Source organism: Trichinella spiralis (assembly GCF_000181795.1).
Source record: "Trichinella spiralis strain ISS 195 chromosome Unknown Scfld2, whole genome shotgun sequence".
NCBI lineage: Eukaryota > Metazoa > Nematoda > Enoplea > Trichinellida > Trichinellidae > Trichinella > Trichinella spiralis.
Window position 1 is genome coordinate 8500708 of NW_003526941.1, and position 17256 is coordinate 8517963.

The following is a 17256-nucleotide window of genomic DNA, read 5'->3' on the forward strand; positions in this document are numbered from 1 at the left end:
GTATTTAAAAGTGGGTATAAGGGCCGATACAAAAATTTTATGAAGACGAGACATCACCTACTCTCAACATAATATGAAAAAAGTCTTAGTTTTACAGAAAAAATATCTTACTAATCTATTGCTTACTACAAACATAGGGTAATTTAATTAAACTAAGGAATCACTTCACCCTTTCGAAGTACCCTAAGCCATTGCAAACAGAGACAGCACACACAAGAAATCACATTTACCTCCTGCCTTCTCTTGTTCTGCGTTGTGCCGTCCGTGATTTGGTTCGTGTCGTCCGCATTTTCACTTTCGATCTACTTTATTAATTTTACCTGCAAAAATGATATATTAAATCAAAACTGCTCTCATTTCATTACAAAGTAGACTTACGACAAATATAATAATTAAGTGCTTTTCAATTAAAAGATAACTATTTTAAAAATGAGTATTCAAATGTTTCGAAAAAAAGTAACACAAGTAGAAAAAAAGAGGAATTACTTTTCAGCAATTTAAAATAGACGTCAGCAAAAACTATTCAGCGTCATAAACTCAGAGAACGTTTTTCAACGCTACCACTTGCCACGTAAGTCAAACGAACGAGTGCGCCCTAACTGACGATTATACACCTTAATGCGATCGTTATTTGCATAGCGCAGCGTTCAAAACCGGTTTTTGTGCGTTGGAACTTCTTACTGAGGATAAATTCTAACCTATGCCTCAATACAGTATGAACAGAATAAATAATATGCACTGCTCAATTCTACCAATAAAAACCATTTGAAAATTCAAAAATGACCTTGATATTTACAATTCAGTCAAAAAACACTATCTGGCAGAAAACTCCATACCGAAAAAACTGACTGAAACATAACCCACCTACGTATAACTGAAAATTTTCTTAAGTCAGAAAACCAAGTAGTTAAAATGGAGATAATTTTATATGAGCAACTTTCTGGCAAAAGCTTGTTTATAGTTAGTTGAACGTACATGTTAGCTATTGAAAATTCTTATTCTATTTCGAAAGACTATATTCTAATAATAGATAAACAATGTGCACAGGGTGTTATTTAATGAAACTTAATTGTACGGAAATTTGATGCTCATTAAGTCACTTATCATCTCATATTGAGAAATCATAGAGAATATACTGAGAATTTATGTTTTATATTGCTATGTGATTACGGCTTGAAAATGAAAAAACTGCCACTTACTGTCAAATGCGTCATCTTCTCTTTGTTGATTTTCATGCTCTTTTCATGTTAATTGAAAAATTATTTTTCAGAAATTTTTCCAAAAATTAATAATGAAAATAAAAAGCAAATCTAGTGTTTGGCGTTCAAAGTTGGTCTTCAGTCGATTTTCCAAACAAAACGCAGTGCTTCCATCCACGGACGACGTAAAACTAAAATTATTTCCAATATGTCAATAATGGAAAGGAAATCGCATGCAAATTTTTATTTTATTCATTTCTCCTGATAAATATCACTAGCCCACTGTTTTCATTGCGTTTTATTTACTTAAGTAATGCACTGCGTTTGAGAGAAAATTTAATTGTAACCGTGTCAAACGTATTTTTTTTATTCTTTTCTGCTTTTTTTATTTATTTTATTTTATTTTATTCTTTTCTGCTGATAATCGTGATTGCGTTTTATTTACTTAACTAGGGCTAACCGCGCCATAATGTTCAATTAATGTTGAGAGATGTCTTGTAGGATGATAGTGAAAATCAAGCTTTGAAGAAGCAATTCACTAGAACAGACAAACTGAACCAATAAAACAATCATTTGAGAATTACAAAATGACCTGGCTAGATGGAAGTCATCACCAAAAACTTCCCGTCAAAATATATACACATTGTGCGGTTGCTCTAACAAAAAAACTCAAGCAGACAGGATTATATACAATTTGCTTATTGTCTGTGTTCTTCGAAAAATATGATAAACATAATAGGAAGTTATAATAAATTAAATCAATTTCTGTGCAAAAAATGATATTTTTCAATTTGCATATTAGAAAACACGGCGATTTTAATAATACTAGGCTTGCTTAATAGAACGCTTAAATATACTGACAATCGTGTGAAAACATCAAAAATATATTCTGTAATATCAAATGCTTACCTTGATGCAATTTCTTCAACATCGAACAGTGCCTGTCGCTAGCTTACAGTAAACGCAAAGTAAGATTGAATTATTGGGTATGGTCAATAGTATTACAATAAACAGTTGGCCAACAGAACATTCATGCGTGAGCCTCAATCAGGAAGCTCCTGAGGGAGTCTTTATTGAAGCTCAGCAAACACTTGTTTTCGTTCTACCCCATAATGAAAAAGCGGAATTCCAATTAGACAACTTTTTCACTTCTTTGCCTCTGGCTACGATCATAGTACCCTGCGTGATCTCTGTAAATAGCAATATTTCCATTTTAACTGAACGTTCATGGAAATCCAATTCATTTTTCAGTTAGCCCACTCACTTTATTGCAATCATGACATGAAATTGTTTGTTATAATTAATGTTTGTACACGTCTTACTTAATTATAATTTTCAATTTACAATATATAAGTGAATTTCAGTGATGCTCAAGTACAAAAGGCAACGATAAACTGTGAGAATTGGCCGCCTTCATATGCATTGATTGATTTCTTTATAATATTTGCAACTGGTCGATTCATATTTGGTAAGAACAAATGATAAAGTGATGTTCGTTCTACAACGGCTCAAAAAAATATCGACCAATGACAAAGATTTCAACTGGTCACATATATTGGACATTATTATGATTTGCCGCTAAACGACGGAACTTGGAATTCGGACAGCTGAGCAATTGGGCAGGATTTCCTTGTTCGACGAGTTGACCATTTTCCATTACAATAATTCTGTCAGAATCCATGACCGTGCAAAGTCGGTGAGCTATTGTCAGAACCGTCGACTGGGCAAAGCGTCTCCTCAGCAGCCTCTGCAAACGCGCGTCGGTTTCAACGTCCACGTGGGCAGTGGCTTCGTCAATGCAAATTATCTTGAAGATGCAGGCAAAGGAGAAATGCCACAAGAGATGTTGAACGTGCAATTTACCTTTTTTTCCAAAATCGAAGCCCGAATGAGACATATCAACTGCCGTTGGCCGACGGAAACGTTGCTGCCGCCTTCTTTGATTTCCGCTTCCAGTCCACCAAGTTGATGGACAAATTCCTCTTCAACAATAGTGGAAATTCAAGAGCTTCATTCAGTGGACAACTGCAACGCTAGCTACCTAATTCGCAAGCTCGGATCGCTTGTTCAAGCTGGTCGCGTTCCAAGACGCGTCGGATGTCCAAATTTTCCGCCAACGAACCGCTGAACAAAAATGGATTCTGAGGAATAATGCAGACGGCATTTCTACAAATTCAACAACACCAACAACAACAATAATAATTAATAATAATGAAAGTAAGAACATCATCACTTACCTGAGCTCGTATAAATCAACACTAGCAATGTCGATGGAATCGATCAATATTTGACCACTTTCCAAAGAATACATACGGAACAACGCGTTCAACAAGCTCGACTTTCCTGATCCTGCGAAAGGGAACAATTCAACGTTCTCGTGGAAAGCTTCATTATATATGAGATAAAGCATCATCATGACAGTCCACCTGTTCGTCCGACGATGGCAACTTTTTCACCAGCATTGACATCAAACGTGACAGCATCCAAAGCTAACTTGCAATTGGCAGAATAACGCAGACAAACTTGACGAAATTGCAAATGGCCGGCACTGGGCCAACACCCAGCAGCAGGCCTGTTGGTCGAGCGATCCTCGGCTTGACGTTCCGAAGCCACGCCCCTAATGTAGTCGAACAGTCGTTCGGTCGAGACGAAGTCGCGTTCAGTGTCCGCCAACGAGTTGGTCAACTCGGCAAGCAAATTCACGGCCAACAACACGTACGTCAACGCCAAGCCGATCATTTCTGCGAAAATATGCAACAGTAACAAACAAACAAACAAACAAACGAAATTCCACTGACCAGAATGAACTCGGCTCAGACGATGTTGCACCAAAGCGACCACGCCCACGGCGGTGATTGTAGTCACGGCGATGATGTTCAAACGGAATGAAAACCACAAACTCGAAGCCAACAAACTGTATTCACATTTCAAATAATTCGTCAACAGTTGTTCAAATTCATCTACGAATCTACAATTTGAAATTTGAAATAAATAAATAAATAATACTTTCAAATCGAATTATTCATTATTCACAAGTCGAAAGTGGCCAACGCGCGCACAGTGACCACGCCCCGTACCGTGTCCGCAAAATGAGCGTAAATCGGTGACAAGCTGACACTGGACAATCGTCTCAATGGGCAACGTGTCATTCTGTACTGATGCTACAATTTTGCAATCAATCGAATAATATTCAAATAAGGTAAAATTTAAATAAAAAATTGTTTTGTCCCAAGATTCTCACTTGAATATACCAGTAGAATAAGCACAACGGCGCGACGACCACAACGCACCACGGTAAACTGTAGAGCACAAGAACCACGGCTCCGAGAAGTTCGAAGGTAAATTTCGCCAGACGATTCGCCTGAGAGGGTAGTGATTCATCTGTGGAAAACATGTCGGTCGAGATACGATTCAAAATTCGTCCTTTTGGTGTAGCGAGGAAGAAGCTCAGCGGTGCCTGAAGACAAAAAATGCGTTCACAACTTGGAACATTCATCATGTTGAAGGGAAAGTTATTAAAAAACCAATCCTCCCTCACACGAAACAATTTGTTCATTAATAAACTGTGAATACGTTCCGACGCTCGCAAACATCCGTAAGCGTAGACGAAAGCTCTGATTAGCACAAAGATACTGTTAGCAACGGCCAGACTGGAGTAAACTGTCAAAAAGTATAGTTGAGAATTATCGTTGAGATGATTCATCTCTTCAACAAGATCACTCCGCTGTTGAACTGTAAATATGAGAAAATAAAAAAAAGAAATAAACGATATAAGCATACTTACTTGCACCAATGTTGCTGATGTTATTGCTGTTCGTGTTGTTAGCATGTTTCAGCCAGTACGAAAGCCACCAATCACTGGCGTTTCTGCTTGCTAAATTGAACGTGAAAAGTGAAGCAACAATTCCAACAGCCATTCTAATAGCAAACCTTGCATTGAAAACAGTGACAACAAAATTGCCAAACAAAATCCATAACCCATAATACGACAGTAAGTTTTATAAATGGAAAATTTTACCAAACCGATCTGCAAACAACATGAATTTTAAAAGTTGTGGCAATAGTTATGATGATTCATTTGAATTTATGCTATATGACGAAAATGTATGACGAATTTTCAAATTTCATTGTGCAAACCTCTTGCGCTTCACAATTTTCCATCTGCATTTGCTTGTCAGCGTTGATTTCGGTGGGATGTTTCAGCTCAAATTCGGCACAATCATCTCCTTTGAAAGCAGTATCATTTGAAACTGCCAATTCTTTCTTCTCACTGATCTGTGGCACCGTTTGGGGAGGGCCTGAAGCAAAATAATCAAAAACAAACAAACTGCTTGCCAATTTTTGATCACAATTTTGGCCACTTACTGAAACTGACAATACGACCATGATTCAGAGTTAAAATTCGGTCGGTTTTAATTAAATATTCAGAACGATGAGTGACCAAAAGTACAGTCTTGTCACGCAGCATGCCTCGTATGCACCGGTCGAACAACGCCTCGGCAATCAACGCATCCACCGCAGAAAGAGGATCATCCAAAAGATAAATATCCAGGTCCTGGATGGTTTTATGTTTTCAATTTGAAAAACTGAAAATCACAGAACGCAAACACAAAAGCATTGTTCACCTGATATACGGTCCGAGCTAATGCAACGCGGGCTCGTTGACCACCGCTTAACGCTTGTCCTTCTTCGCCAACCGTTGTCTGATCACCCATACTCAGTTGCTTTAAACAACACGAATGTTATTTATATCAACTTTTTGAAATAATTCAAAGAAATTCAAACAACCACCAACAATAAACAGCCTTTCCTTACTTGAAAATCCTCTGCCAGACAGCACGCGTCCACAACATTCCAATACCAGTCATTTTGAAATGGCTTGCCAAAGGTGATGTTTTCCCTTATAGTGCCACTTCTCAGCCAAACATCTTGACAAGCGTAGCCCACGCCTTCTCCAGCGCGACGTTGTAAAAATACTGAACCTTCGCAAAGGTGCAACTCTTGCAAAATGGTATAAAATAGCGACGATTTGCCCGAACCAACAGAACCACAAATGCCGATCAATTCTCCCTGAATGAATTGAAAAAAAAACACAACATTTATAATTTCAAAATTTACGCAGCACTTCAAAGAGTAAACCCGAACGAATGAACCTTTTGTACAGTTAAATTGATGTTTCTCAACGTTGGCGATTCAGTTTCGCCTTGCCAACTGGAAGTTACATTGTCCAGTTTCAGTGCAACGGACGACGACAAATTCAGTGAAGCATCCGGTGAAACAGAGTTGTCAAGCAAAGAGTTAAGATTCAAAAATGCCGACAGTCTGTTTTTGGATACGCAGGCTTCGATCGCAGCGCTAAGAATCCATGGTAAATTTATCAACGGTGCAATGAGAACATTGAGAAGAGACAAGCTGGTGAAAACCTTAAACAACAAAATGAAATAATTTTCGACTGCAATCAATATTAAAATAAAAAAACAACAACAAACCAAAAAACATCGAAATTGAATCAACTATTGAACAAATTTCATACCTGATTATCATCAACTGGATACAAAAGAAATATTTTTTTAAAATACAGTATACAGCTAAAAGAAATCAAGTATTTCTTTTCAATTCAATAACTCTTTTCTACCTTGGAAGCAGTCAAATGGCCGCCCAACAGAACGTAAGTAAGAAACGTAAGCGTGCTCATGAGCAAACTGGTGGCAGCCCAGATGTAAACCGAAACAGCGTCCAAATATTTCCGACGCTTCAAGTATTTCAACTCTTCCCGCCTCATCAATTCAACACGCTTTTCGAAATCAGCTTCAAACGCGCCAAATTTCACCGTCGCCACGCCTGACAAAATTTCGTTGACGAACTAAAAAAACAAGATGAACAGTGCAAGTGAATAAATAAAACAAGTTTTAAATTATTTAATAAGAAATAAAAGGGAAAAAAACTGTAACCAATTAATAACTGATTGATCGTACACGAACTCGACAATCTTTCTTTTCCATCATTCGATGAAACAGTGTGCCCATCTTGGACGACAGGCAACGGACCAACGGCAAAAAAGCCAACGCGATCCCAATGCCGGCAACGAATGCAATGCCAACCTGAAAATCATTAAACATCGACAAAATGGATTTGAACATGGAAAAACAAAATACAGTTGTCAAACCTCTCTGTAGAGGAGAAAAAATGCAACGCCGATTTGCAACGGCACACTCCAGACGTCGTGCAAGCAGCGGCAAAATGCGAGCAGTCGTTCCGTGTCGGTGGACAGCAGATTCACCAACTCGCCAACGCTGAAATGACTCAGCTGGCAAGCTGCCAAGTCCAGCAGTCGCCTGTAGACGGACATGGTCACTAGAGCGCGGACTTTCAGTTCCACCAAGCCGAGCCGATGCCTGTAGTGAGTGGTCAGCAGGGCGTTGGCCAAATTGGCACCGAACAATCCCAAAGCGATGTACAAGCCGTGATGCTCGAATGAAGAAGAAGCGTTCGGGTTGTCGACAAATCGGAGCAAACATCCCAACAAGAGTGGATTTGCAAACGCCAGCATATCGCCGAGCAATTTCAGCAATGCCAGGGGATAAAACTCAACCGCCAAACGCCGGTGCAGCTTACTTGCCCAACCGGTGGGGCTTCTTCTCGTCCGACTTTGGTGAAATGCTTGTTCAAGTGCCGATAATCGACATGCATCCGGAAGAGCAAGCAGATCGTCGCAACTGGTCAACTCCCCTCGGACACCTTTGCCAACGAGGCTGTTTGTCCAGCAGAAGAACAATCTGGAAAAGATATTCCCACTCTCTTCTTGTCCTACAGTCGCTGTCAGACTTTCCCCATCGATCACCAGCACTTCATCAGCGTCATTCATCACAGCTGTTCAACAAGTCAGTAGTTTTCCTTCAACAGTATCCTTTTGTAGTGATATTTTCTGAAAATTTCAAAACAAACTATGCACTAAAGAATTTGTTTGAAATCAACAAAAATATCCATCAAACATTCATCACAAACAAACAAATGAAATTTATTTGAATCAACATTAAAAATTTATAACACGTTCTGAAAAAAAAATTAATGCTTTCAAAATAGTTTAATCAAGAAGAAAAGACGATATACTTTTGTCGTGGAAAAGTAACAATTTGAAACACCACACAACAATACTAGCAACGTATTATTTTGTGTGAGCAGAACAAACAGAAAAGTAAACAACAACAAAAATCCAGCATCAAAGAAGCTAGCAGTGACGAGAATCGTGAATTATTACATCACGGTGCAAGAATTCCATTTTTCTTCTTCAATCGATTAGTTTTTTCGCTCTGAAAAATCTGCGCAAGTATAACACTTGCCAAGAAGCCAGGAGAAGCAAACAGCTGACAGAAAAAAGAGTCAAATATAATACTCGAGAATTTGTCGACTCTAAGATGAAAATTAATCAGCATCAAAACATACTGCCTGATTAAATTATCCAACTGATCACTAATTACCGTTTGTATTTCTTATATCCTCTTCGTACAAATTTACGGCGGCAAAATCTTGCAAAAGACTTTCACCAAGATCTTCCAAGCGTCTCAGTTCCATTTCAACCGGAAGCAAATGTTCTGCTTTAGCAATCTGAAACGGTAAATTTGCATTTAGCAAATAAAAATAATAAAATAAATATTCTGCAAACAATTTCAATAAGTAAGAAAATGCTAGTTACTTCATGCATTAAAAAAATGAAAAATTTACATGCAACAAAAATACACTTGAAAACAATAATTACTGACCTGTTCATAATCTTTAGCTTCGAGTCCATGTCTGATGTTCAATTCAACTTCACGCAGCATTCCCGCTTGTGCACCACCTTGAAAAATATTTGAAAATGAAAAATTGTGTAAAGTGCAAAATGAAACCATTTCCATTTCAAAAACAATGCTTACTATGCTGAGGTTTCGTGCTTACGCAAATTTCAAACAAATCTGATTTGTCTGTAGTGAAAGCAAATTTTCCAGTAAGATCAGTAAAATCTTGTCGTTTGAAAAGAATGTGGTTTTGAAAATCAGTCACCTAAAACAATTTTTTAATTACCAAACAAAAAATTTATTTAAATTATACAATTCAAAAGTCAAACTGAACTGCCTGTTCACAGGTTCACAAAAATGTTTCCTAAACAATCTGCAATGTTATACTTACAATTATGTTGCTCAACTGAGCTGGTCCCTCGGTAAACGAATAATCGCCCGTGACTACAACACCTTTCGCGGCTTCTTCTTTCACACATACCGGACGTCCCGGTCTCACCAAAAATCGCAACGCATTTATTTCAGTAAAAACTGTGAGGCATAGAAAGAAAACACAAATGCATTCTGCACAACCCATTTCACCGTTAAATGTTTCCTTTCAAAAATCAAGCGCTGAAGAAATATATCTACCTAGAATATTTCAATTAAAAATTGAAATAATTTAAAAATTCAACAACTCAAAAACATCTGTCAGCTAATTTTATTAACTGGTGGAGTTCAGTCAAATATTTCTCCTCATCTATAATAGACATATTTCGTTTAAAATATTTTTCGCTGTATTTGGACTGTTATATACACAATTTTCAATTTCAATTCATATGAAAATTATAACAAAAACACAAAAATCCACTTACAATTTACAAAATTAATGGCAATGTACAAAAGAATCGAGGAAATTAGCAAGTAGCAGAAACAACTACAAATACAAATTAGGCAACGCCGCACGATACTGACACGTCTTTAAGTGTGTACTGTAGATAATCAAGTTCAATTTATATTACTCTTTTCAAAATAAAAATATGAGATGAAGCAGTTGGATAGAGAGAATCATTTAAATATATATAATTGTTAATTTAAAAACAATTACATGATGCTACATTTCGATTTAATGAATGACAAATTGCCTGTGAAAAAATATAACCAGATGTTGACTATTATTATACAATTAAAACTTACTTTTCTTTTTTCTGGGTGAGAATGATCAAAATTAGTTGAAGAAGTCGATTTGGTCTAGAAATTTTTACTTTGAGGTCTTTATCATTTCATTGATTATATATATATACAGCCCATCAGTTGTTCTCAACATTGTTCAACTGCACGCAATGTCGAAAGTCAAAATGATCAAATTCGTCGTAGAATTATTCATTTCATGAATAAGAAAAAGAAAAAATAATAAGTAATAATAAATCATAGCATGTATACTGGCATACAGATATCATAAATAAATAAATAAATAAATAAATAAACACACATATCTGTGAATATGCATATTAGCAAACAGATAACAAGATTATCACTTCTGAAAAAAATATTAAAATAAGTTTAGTCCCTGACCCCAGCTCAGGAAATTTCAAAGTTATGATCAACGAAAAAGATAAGTAAAAAAACAACAACAAATAATAACAATAATCAGAACAACAACAGCACCGTTCAGACGACGGTGGCCGCTTTGAGCGGCGAGCCAGTCGAAGAAGCACCATTACTTTTGTTCGCTGCCTTTGCATTTGTAACAGTACCAGCTGAGGCTGAGATACAAACGTCAGAACAGGATGCATTTGTGCGCGCAACACCCAAGGGCTTGGATTCGTCATACCAAGAAAGCACATCCTGCACGTCGTGAGCAATCATTGCTTTGGGACCAGTGCGTTGATGGACCATGGCTGAATGCTGCGGCGAGCTGAACGTCGGAGGCAAATTAACTTCGTGTTGCACACGTCTAGCTGGCGCTACAGCAGGTTGTCGGTTTGTATATTTCAAATAATCATCATTACTGTATGGTCGAACGGCCTCTAGAGCAGGCTGACAAGCAACCATTGCTGACGAACCACGACTCGGATAACGTGGAGGAGAATGATCCATTGATGCATATGATTCTTGATATTGTTGTTGTTGTTGTTGCTGCTGCTGCTGCTGCTGTTGACGACCAATTACTGTATATTTTTCAGACAATCGCTTCAGCAAACCCGTTGCACCAGTACCTCGATTCTTCAACTGCCTCCTATCCAAACTGCCGACGTAATTAACCATTCCAGGAAACTGCCCACTGCATCCTGGAATTGCCGCCTTTGCACCTGCACTGCTAGAAATACTGCGATGCGTCAAGCCAGAATTAACCGACTCTGAGCTGCCGAGAACAGCATGGTTCATCCGTTCCAGACAATCCTGATCCCAGCTGGTCCTCTGCTGCGGTACATTGTATGAACCGAGGGCGTGATCAACCGCGTCCACTTTTGGAAAAAACCTCAACGGACTGAGCACATCTCGCTCGTCGTTTTGCAATGACTGCGATGACAGACTGCGACTGCAGCCAACGCTAACGTTCGGCCGGTCCAACAAAGTCGGATAGTTCTGCTGTCTGTACTTGCTTTGATAAGAAACAAATGGACGGTAGCCGACCGCAGACGACGACGACGACGACTGTCTCATGTTCAACTCTAATAAGCCACTACTACAAGGCACTGAATCCTCAGCACATCGTAAACCAAGATTCGGTGAATTGGGAATGGAAGCCTAAAATCAGCAATACACTTCTGCAACAATTAGCAACAAAAACAATAAACAATCAAACCTAACTACTACTGAATAAAATGGCAATAAACTGTGCATATATTTTATATTGATGTATTACCGATCTCAGTCGACTGTTCGATGCAGACGTCGAAGGGGCTTGTGCATAGTAAGGCAAAGCATCGCGTCCACGAAGCGGTGACAAACGGCTACTCGAAGCCATGCCACTAGCAGCGTTACGACAACTCTGCAAACGTCCCAACGAGTTGCAAGCAAACGGAGAAGGTTGTCCGCGGATTACCGAATTCGTTTTGTCACTTTTGTAAGGCGAATGGGAATAATTTATACAGTGCATATCTGCAAGAGAAAAAACATCAATGCAATTGTGCCAATGCATTTGAAAAAGGTTTTCAAAAATCATCTTACTGTATTTAGTAGCAGTCAGGCACAGTTGTTCCAGTTGATTTTCCAACTGCTTCAACTGTTGTATTGCTTGTTTGAGATCTTGACGGCGACGCCTGCGTACCACGCTCGACACGCTCGGGTCGTTCACCAACTTCTCATGACCAGCGACAATTTTTCGCTTAATCTCCACATCTGCTTCCAATTTTGAAATATGATCAATCTGAAACAAAAAACAACAACAACAGTACACTTCGAAGTGTATATTCCAACAATATGTGAAAAAAATCTTCCAACTGACTGACTGACTGTACGTGCAATTTAAAAATCCCATGCTTCAAGAAAGAAGAAAAGTATACTGTAAAACTGCAAAACACATTCGGTTGATCAATTTACAAAATAAAAACACATACCGTGACCAATTTGTTGACTAAATCCGGTGAAATACTGAACGAAGTGCCCACACGTCGTTTGATCTTCGGCTCTGCTTCGCCTGGTGCCAAAGCGCTGTACAATTCAGATGGTATTTCGCCCGTAATATTCTAATGCATGGATAATATTAATAATTAATAAAAACTGGCAATTAAAAAATTTTCCTTAAACTTTCCAATAATTTACCCCTTCCTGAATGCAGACGTCTTTCAATTCTTTGAGCTTTTCGATGAGAAGAAGTTCCAGCGCTTGCTTGCGGCTTTGCAACTGCTTGTAAAATTCCGAATCTCTAGCTTGTTCTTCATCTGATGAGTAAAAAAAATGTATCTCTCAGTAAGTGAAAGAAAAGAAAAATTCCACAAATACCAGCATAGCACATGTTGGGCAACGAACGAAGACTCTGCGACGAAACGGACGAGCCCAGATCTGAGGTACTGTTGTTCGACGTGTCTGTGTGCATGCGTATCGCAGAAAAGGGAAGCTTATTCAAATTGTCCAACAGTTCGTTGATGTGCCTGATTTGTACGTTTTTATCTTTCTAGAAGAAGTGCTTGGATGAAAAAGAAAAAAACTTTTGCGCAAAAATTAATCATTTAAATTACTCTGCTGATGGCTTTGTTGTCCAAATAGAATTGGTGCTGCGATATGGCCAACGACCAAATATTTTTACACAACTGCGGCGATTCGCATAAGTAGACAAGCACGTGCACGTTGCTCGGTACGAACGTTCGTCGACTTAGCGAAACCCTGGGATGATTTTTAAAAAAAAGTATATAAAACACCACGTGATTAACTTTAGAATAACGTCTGAAAATTCATGCAGTAGCTCTCTATTGGCAGTCAAAGCATAAGAAAATAAAAACATCTAGATCTATCACCGTTAAATGAATTCAAAGCAACGTACTGAGTTGTAGGATCGCCAATAGCGGCGATCAAATTATCACCAGGAACTGTGGAAGATTGGAATGCGTCCTCAAGAGGATTGAAAGAACTTAACACGTGTACAACACTAGAAACAGAATACGTATACGCCACTACAATTCACAACAACAACAACAACAACAACATGCACATGATGTGATTTGAAACAAAACCAGAAGACTAATGCTAATTTCCACATTGACTTACCGTCTCGGATCGTGCACTTCTACGGAAAATTTTTTATCCCGGTAGTATAAATTTTCCAACTGATTCCAGCCAAAACTCTGAACCAAATTTAGCTGACGACGTGAGTTCAAATTGCCAGCACAAAAACCAACTTACCCGCAAAGCACTGCTTTTGTCGTTGCTGTTAAACTGAAATATACCACGACTGGAAAATCCCAGCACAAACGGTGAACCAACTTTGTCCTTTTGAAATGAATGAAAAAAAAAATTTTTTTTTAAAGCTGTTTCTCTCATTACAACATTAGTCATCAGTATTCACAAATTCTCACTTTCACTTCGTAGAAATGCATGCCATAAGTTTCTAACCGTTCGACCAAAGTCAAATATCTAGGTAGAATGGATGTGGATTTTTGTTGAACAATAATAATATTAAGTTTTCCAGAAAAAAAAGAACTAAAACATACTTTACAACAGCACTGCCTCGACTCATACCCGTCAAATTCTTGTGTATTTCAATAACTTGATCCTCGCTGAAACAACGCTGCGTATTATTCAATTGGACACATGAAAAACAATGTTCAACATTACCATTCCAAAGGAGAATAGTAGTATCTGAGCACGCTTTCTGGAAATACCGGCAATTTTTTGATCGCATTTCTCGTCGCATTCTCGCTAAAAAAAGAAAATCGATTGATAGATATAAGAAAAAGAAGCAAGTAATCAAATGAAAATCAAAGAGAACGTACTTTCTGAAGTCGCCGTAGTAAGCTTGGACCAACAGAGCACCCAGTTGGAATATGGTATCGTGATCGGCATTGATGACATTCTGAAAAAATAATTGAAGCAAATATGAAAATTGTTTTTGCAATTTGCACACTATTTCAATGAAAGAATAAATTCAAAAAAATGATTTGCAGGTAGCATAACTTTTACAGTGTAAAAACTACAGTAAGCAACCGGACAAAGTGTGCTTTTACGTCGAACATTTGCAACACTTGGAAAAGTATTGAAGAAATGAAATAAAATGAAATGAAATGAAATAAAATACAGTTCATATTTCTGATAAAAGTTGAATGACATTCAATAGAACTGATTTTGTTCATGACTGAAATTTCGGCAGAGCAATTTGGAGGCTATAAACTAATTTTATGATCAAATTGTTCTCAATTTTGTAAGAATATGCCTGAAAATTTGCTAAATTTACCCGATAGATTTGATTTCGAACTTGCAAAAATAACAATTCCACCGATGCAGCGTTGGCAAATCGCATGAACGAGTCGACATAAAATCTTTAAAATAAAATAAATATATATAAATATATATATATATATAAACAATAATTCCACAAAAAGCTGCATTCTGTACAAATAAATGATCGCTTGATTTACTTGACTAAATGGTGAAGCGTCAATACGGCACTGGAAGGGGCTAACTTTTTTGGAAACTCGTGATCGAGCACCCGTCTGTCATCGTGCAACCAAAACAGCTGTTGCCTTGTATGGAAAAAAAAACACTCACAAACAATATTATGAATAGCATAATCGAAGCAAATGAGTATTAAAGAATTTTTTTTACTTGTCGTCTTGAAATGCGAGACCAAAATACTGTCTGTCTGGATCTTTCAAATGGCAATGCGAGGCGACGATGTTCATCAGCTCAGCCACAGTCAAACGGGTCTGCACGACAATCTCCAAACGACGGTCATCGAGCAGCACTACCTGAGTCCGCCGACCTTCGGTCATCTGAAACACCAGCTCTGAGAAAAAGAAGAAGCAAACACAATCGACAATTGAACAGCTAGCAGAAGCAGCAACAGCAAGCAAGCAAGCAAGTAATATTAGCAAAATTAGCAAAAATTGGAAGAAGCCGCCAGAAAGAGCAGAGAATTGTGTATCATTGAACGTAAAGTGAAAAGTCGTTAACGCTTATTTTTACGACTTGCCCATTCGACAACCTTTTCGCGCGCTGCATCTAGCATCATTATATAACAACAATGGCAATAAATTAAAAAGCAGCTAAAGCAGGTGTTGTTCACTGTGCTGTGACCAAACGCAACAACAACAACAACACCAAGCAATGATCAATCAATCGACATCCTGAACAAATGCATTTTGTACATGCAAAAACAAAAAATCAAAAAATTAATACAATACCAATCAACTGCGCTGTATGCTAAAATGGTAAAACTGCTAATATTGGTCCACCTCTTCCTCCTCAGTGTGTGCAATTGTTGCACGAGATACTACTGTAACTTGCAGCAACTGAACATGGATTTTCCATTTTTTTTCTCTTCACATTTACAAAACAGGGTCAAGGTTTCAAAACTGCACAAATAATGGAAATGGGTGAAAAGCAGTTTATCAAAACCAATTTTCAAAAAATTACCCTCTCGGCGGCATATTTTTATTGATAAGCAATTGCAAATGTTTAAGAGCTTATTTGTCCTTTGATTGAAAAACAAAAAAGTTCACAACTTCTGCTCTAACATTTAAATAATTTACCAGTGTGCTAAATTGGAAGAGAAAAAAAATGCACGCGAAACCACAAAACAGCACCTGGCTAACAGTGACACTTGAAGGTCATTTTTTTCAGCTTGCTAATAATTACACTTGACATTGTGAAATGCACACCAACATGAAAATTGCAAAAAAAAACCAACATAACACAGAAGAAAAAAAATTAATTTTCAAAATAAAAAGTAAACTGATGATGAATCATCAGACGAATAAACAAATGTGATCAAGCGAAATTAAACAGAATAATAATGATGAAGGTATAATAGAACAGAAACAAGCAGGATGCAACACACAGTGCAGCTATTTGAATTAAACTGCAAACAAGGGTGGTGCAAGAAAAGAAGAACAACGCTCGATTTATTGCGCCGGCCGAGCGTGGTGGGTGGATGTAGATTATTCAGTCAAGGACTGGTGAAAAAGCCATTCCACCCCAATGTCGCCTACACGCTTCCAAATCAACCCCGTTCTCTTGGAGAAAATGATGCAAAAATCGACACGCAACAACATTTTCAAGTCACGGCGATCCACAGGGGAAAAAACATTTTTATCACCCAAATCAGCAAAATTTATAATTTCGTGAAAATTTTGAAACAACACAATCACAAAACAAAATACCAATTCACGACAAATAATTTTTGATTATCAAAAGCAGTGCACAACGAAATCCACATCTGTAAACTGCTTTTTTTCAATTTGCATAAAAAAACACCACCAATACACGCGTGACTGGTACTGAATAGAATGGAATAGAGTTGAAAGTTTCACCATCAACACCTTCAAGCAAGCCTTCGCACAGATATCACACCGATTGGCAGCAGACACATACACACACACACACACACATATATATATACATATATCACTTTGCCTGGGCCATGTGCATTAGCATGAAATTGAAACTGGTTGCCAATCTCGATACAATTAAATTCAACTTTCGTCTATTGTATGCATTATCATCGCGGAAACGAGAAAGCCACTTTTTCAGTAAAGAAGTTTATTCGCCTGGTTGTTCAAATTCAATCAATCAACCAACCTGTATGCACACAAATTCCATCAACTATGATTCATTGGAAATGTGAGCAATAGCACAATCAAACT

General features: G+C 37.8%; 6 protein-coding genes across 6 annotated transcripts; 2 read left to right on the forward strand and 4 right to left on the reverse strand.

Moving 5' to 3' along the window:
• Positions 1-97: 97 nt before the first annotated feature.
• Tsp_06924 (conserved hypothetical protein) lies at positions 98-314 on the forward strand (the record flags this gene model as incomplete). Its single annotated transcript, XM_003380726.1, is given in 2 exon segments — positions 98-138; positions 158-314. Coding segments are annotated over 2 exon segments (198 nt in total), but the record flags the coding sequence as incomplete, so codon positions are not given.
• Positions 315-2745: 2431 nt separating this feature from the next.
• Positions 2746-8064, reverse strand: Tsp_06925 (putative ABC transporter, ATP-binding protein). The gene is made up of 18 exons (XM_003380727.1): positions 7815-8064; positions 7366-7785; positions 7145-7300; positions 6835-7040; positions 6353-6622; positions 6015-6269; positions 5825-5923; positions 5565-5754; positions 5337-5497; positions 5130-5226; positions 4984-5073; positions 4441-4931; positions 4233-4349; positions 3984-4113; positions 3626-3940; positions 3437-3584; positions 3241-3365; positions 2746-3179 (listed from the first exon to the last, which is right to left on the reverse strand). Exons 1-18 carry the CDS (start codon positions 8062-8064, stop codon positions 2746-2748), a joined length of 3954 nt encoding a protein of 1317 aa, XP_003380775.1.
• Positions 8065-8487: 423 nt separating this feature from the next.
• On the reverse strand, positions 8488-9890 carry Tsp_06926 (transmembrane protein Tmp21). The gene is made up of 6 exons (XM_003380728.1): positions 9829-9890; positions 9366-9604; positions 9113-9239; positions 8960-9036; positions 8678-8804; positions 8488-8609 (listed from the first exon to the last, which is right to left on the reverse strand). The coding sequence occupies exons 2-6, from the start codon at positions 9549-9551 to the stop codon at positions 8488-8490; spliced, it is 639 nt and encodes a 212-aa protein (XP_003380776.1). The 5' UTR covers positions 9552-9604; positions 9829-9890.
• Positions 9891-10487: 597 nt separating this feature from the next.
• On the reverse strand, positions 10488-12995 carry Tsp_06927 (conserved hypothetical protein). Its single transcript, XM_003380729.1, has 7 exons — positions 12902-12995; positions 12722-12834; positions 12517-12645; positions 12128-12326; positions 11823-12058; positions 10631-11704; positions 10488-10493 (listed from the first exon to the last, which is right to left on the reverse strand). Exons 1-7 carry the CDS (start codon positions 12993-12995, stop codon positions 10488-10490), a joined length of 1851 nt encoding a protein of 616 aa, XP_003380777.1.
• A 206-nt stretch (positions 12996-13201) lies between these two features.
• Tsp_06928 (FERM domain-containing protein 4B) lies at positions 13202-15623 on the reverse strand. The gene is given in 11 exon segments (XM_003380730.1): positions 13202-13282; positions 13436-13569; positions 13664-13682; positions 13799-13885; positions 14163-14267; positions 14278-14314; positions 14389-14468; positions 14847-14931; positions 15031-15135; positions 15218-15398; positions 15566-15623. 11 exon segments carry the CDS (start codon positions 15621-15623, stop codon positions 13202-13204), a joined length of 972 nt encoding a protein of 323 aa, XP_003380778.1.
• Positions 15624-16171: 548 nt separating this feature from the next.
• Tsp_06929 (hypothetical protein) lies at positions 16172-16797 on the forward strand. Its single transcript, XM_003380731.1, has 2 exons — positions 16172-16220; positions 16430-16797. The coding sequence occupies exons 1-2, from the start codon at positions 16172-16174 to the stop codon at positions 16795-16797; spliced, it is 417 nt and encodes a 138-aa protein (XP_003380779.1).
• The last annotated feature ends 459 nt before the right edge of the window (positions 16798-17256 follow it).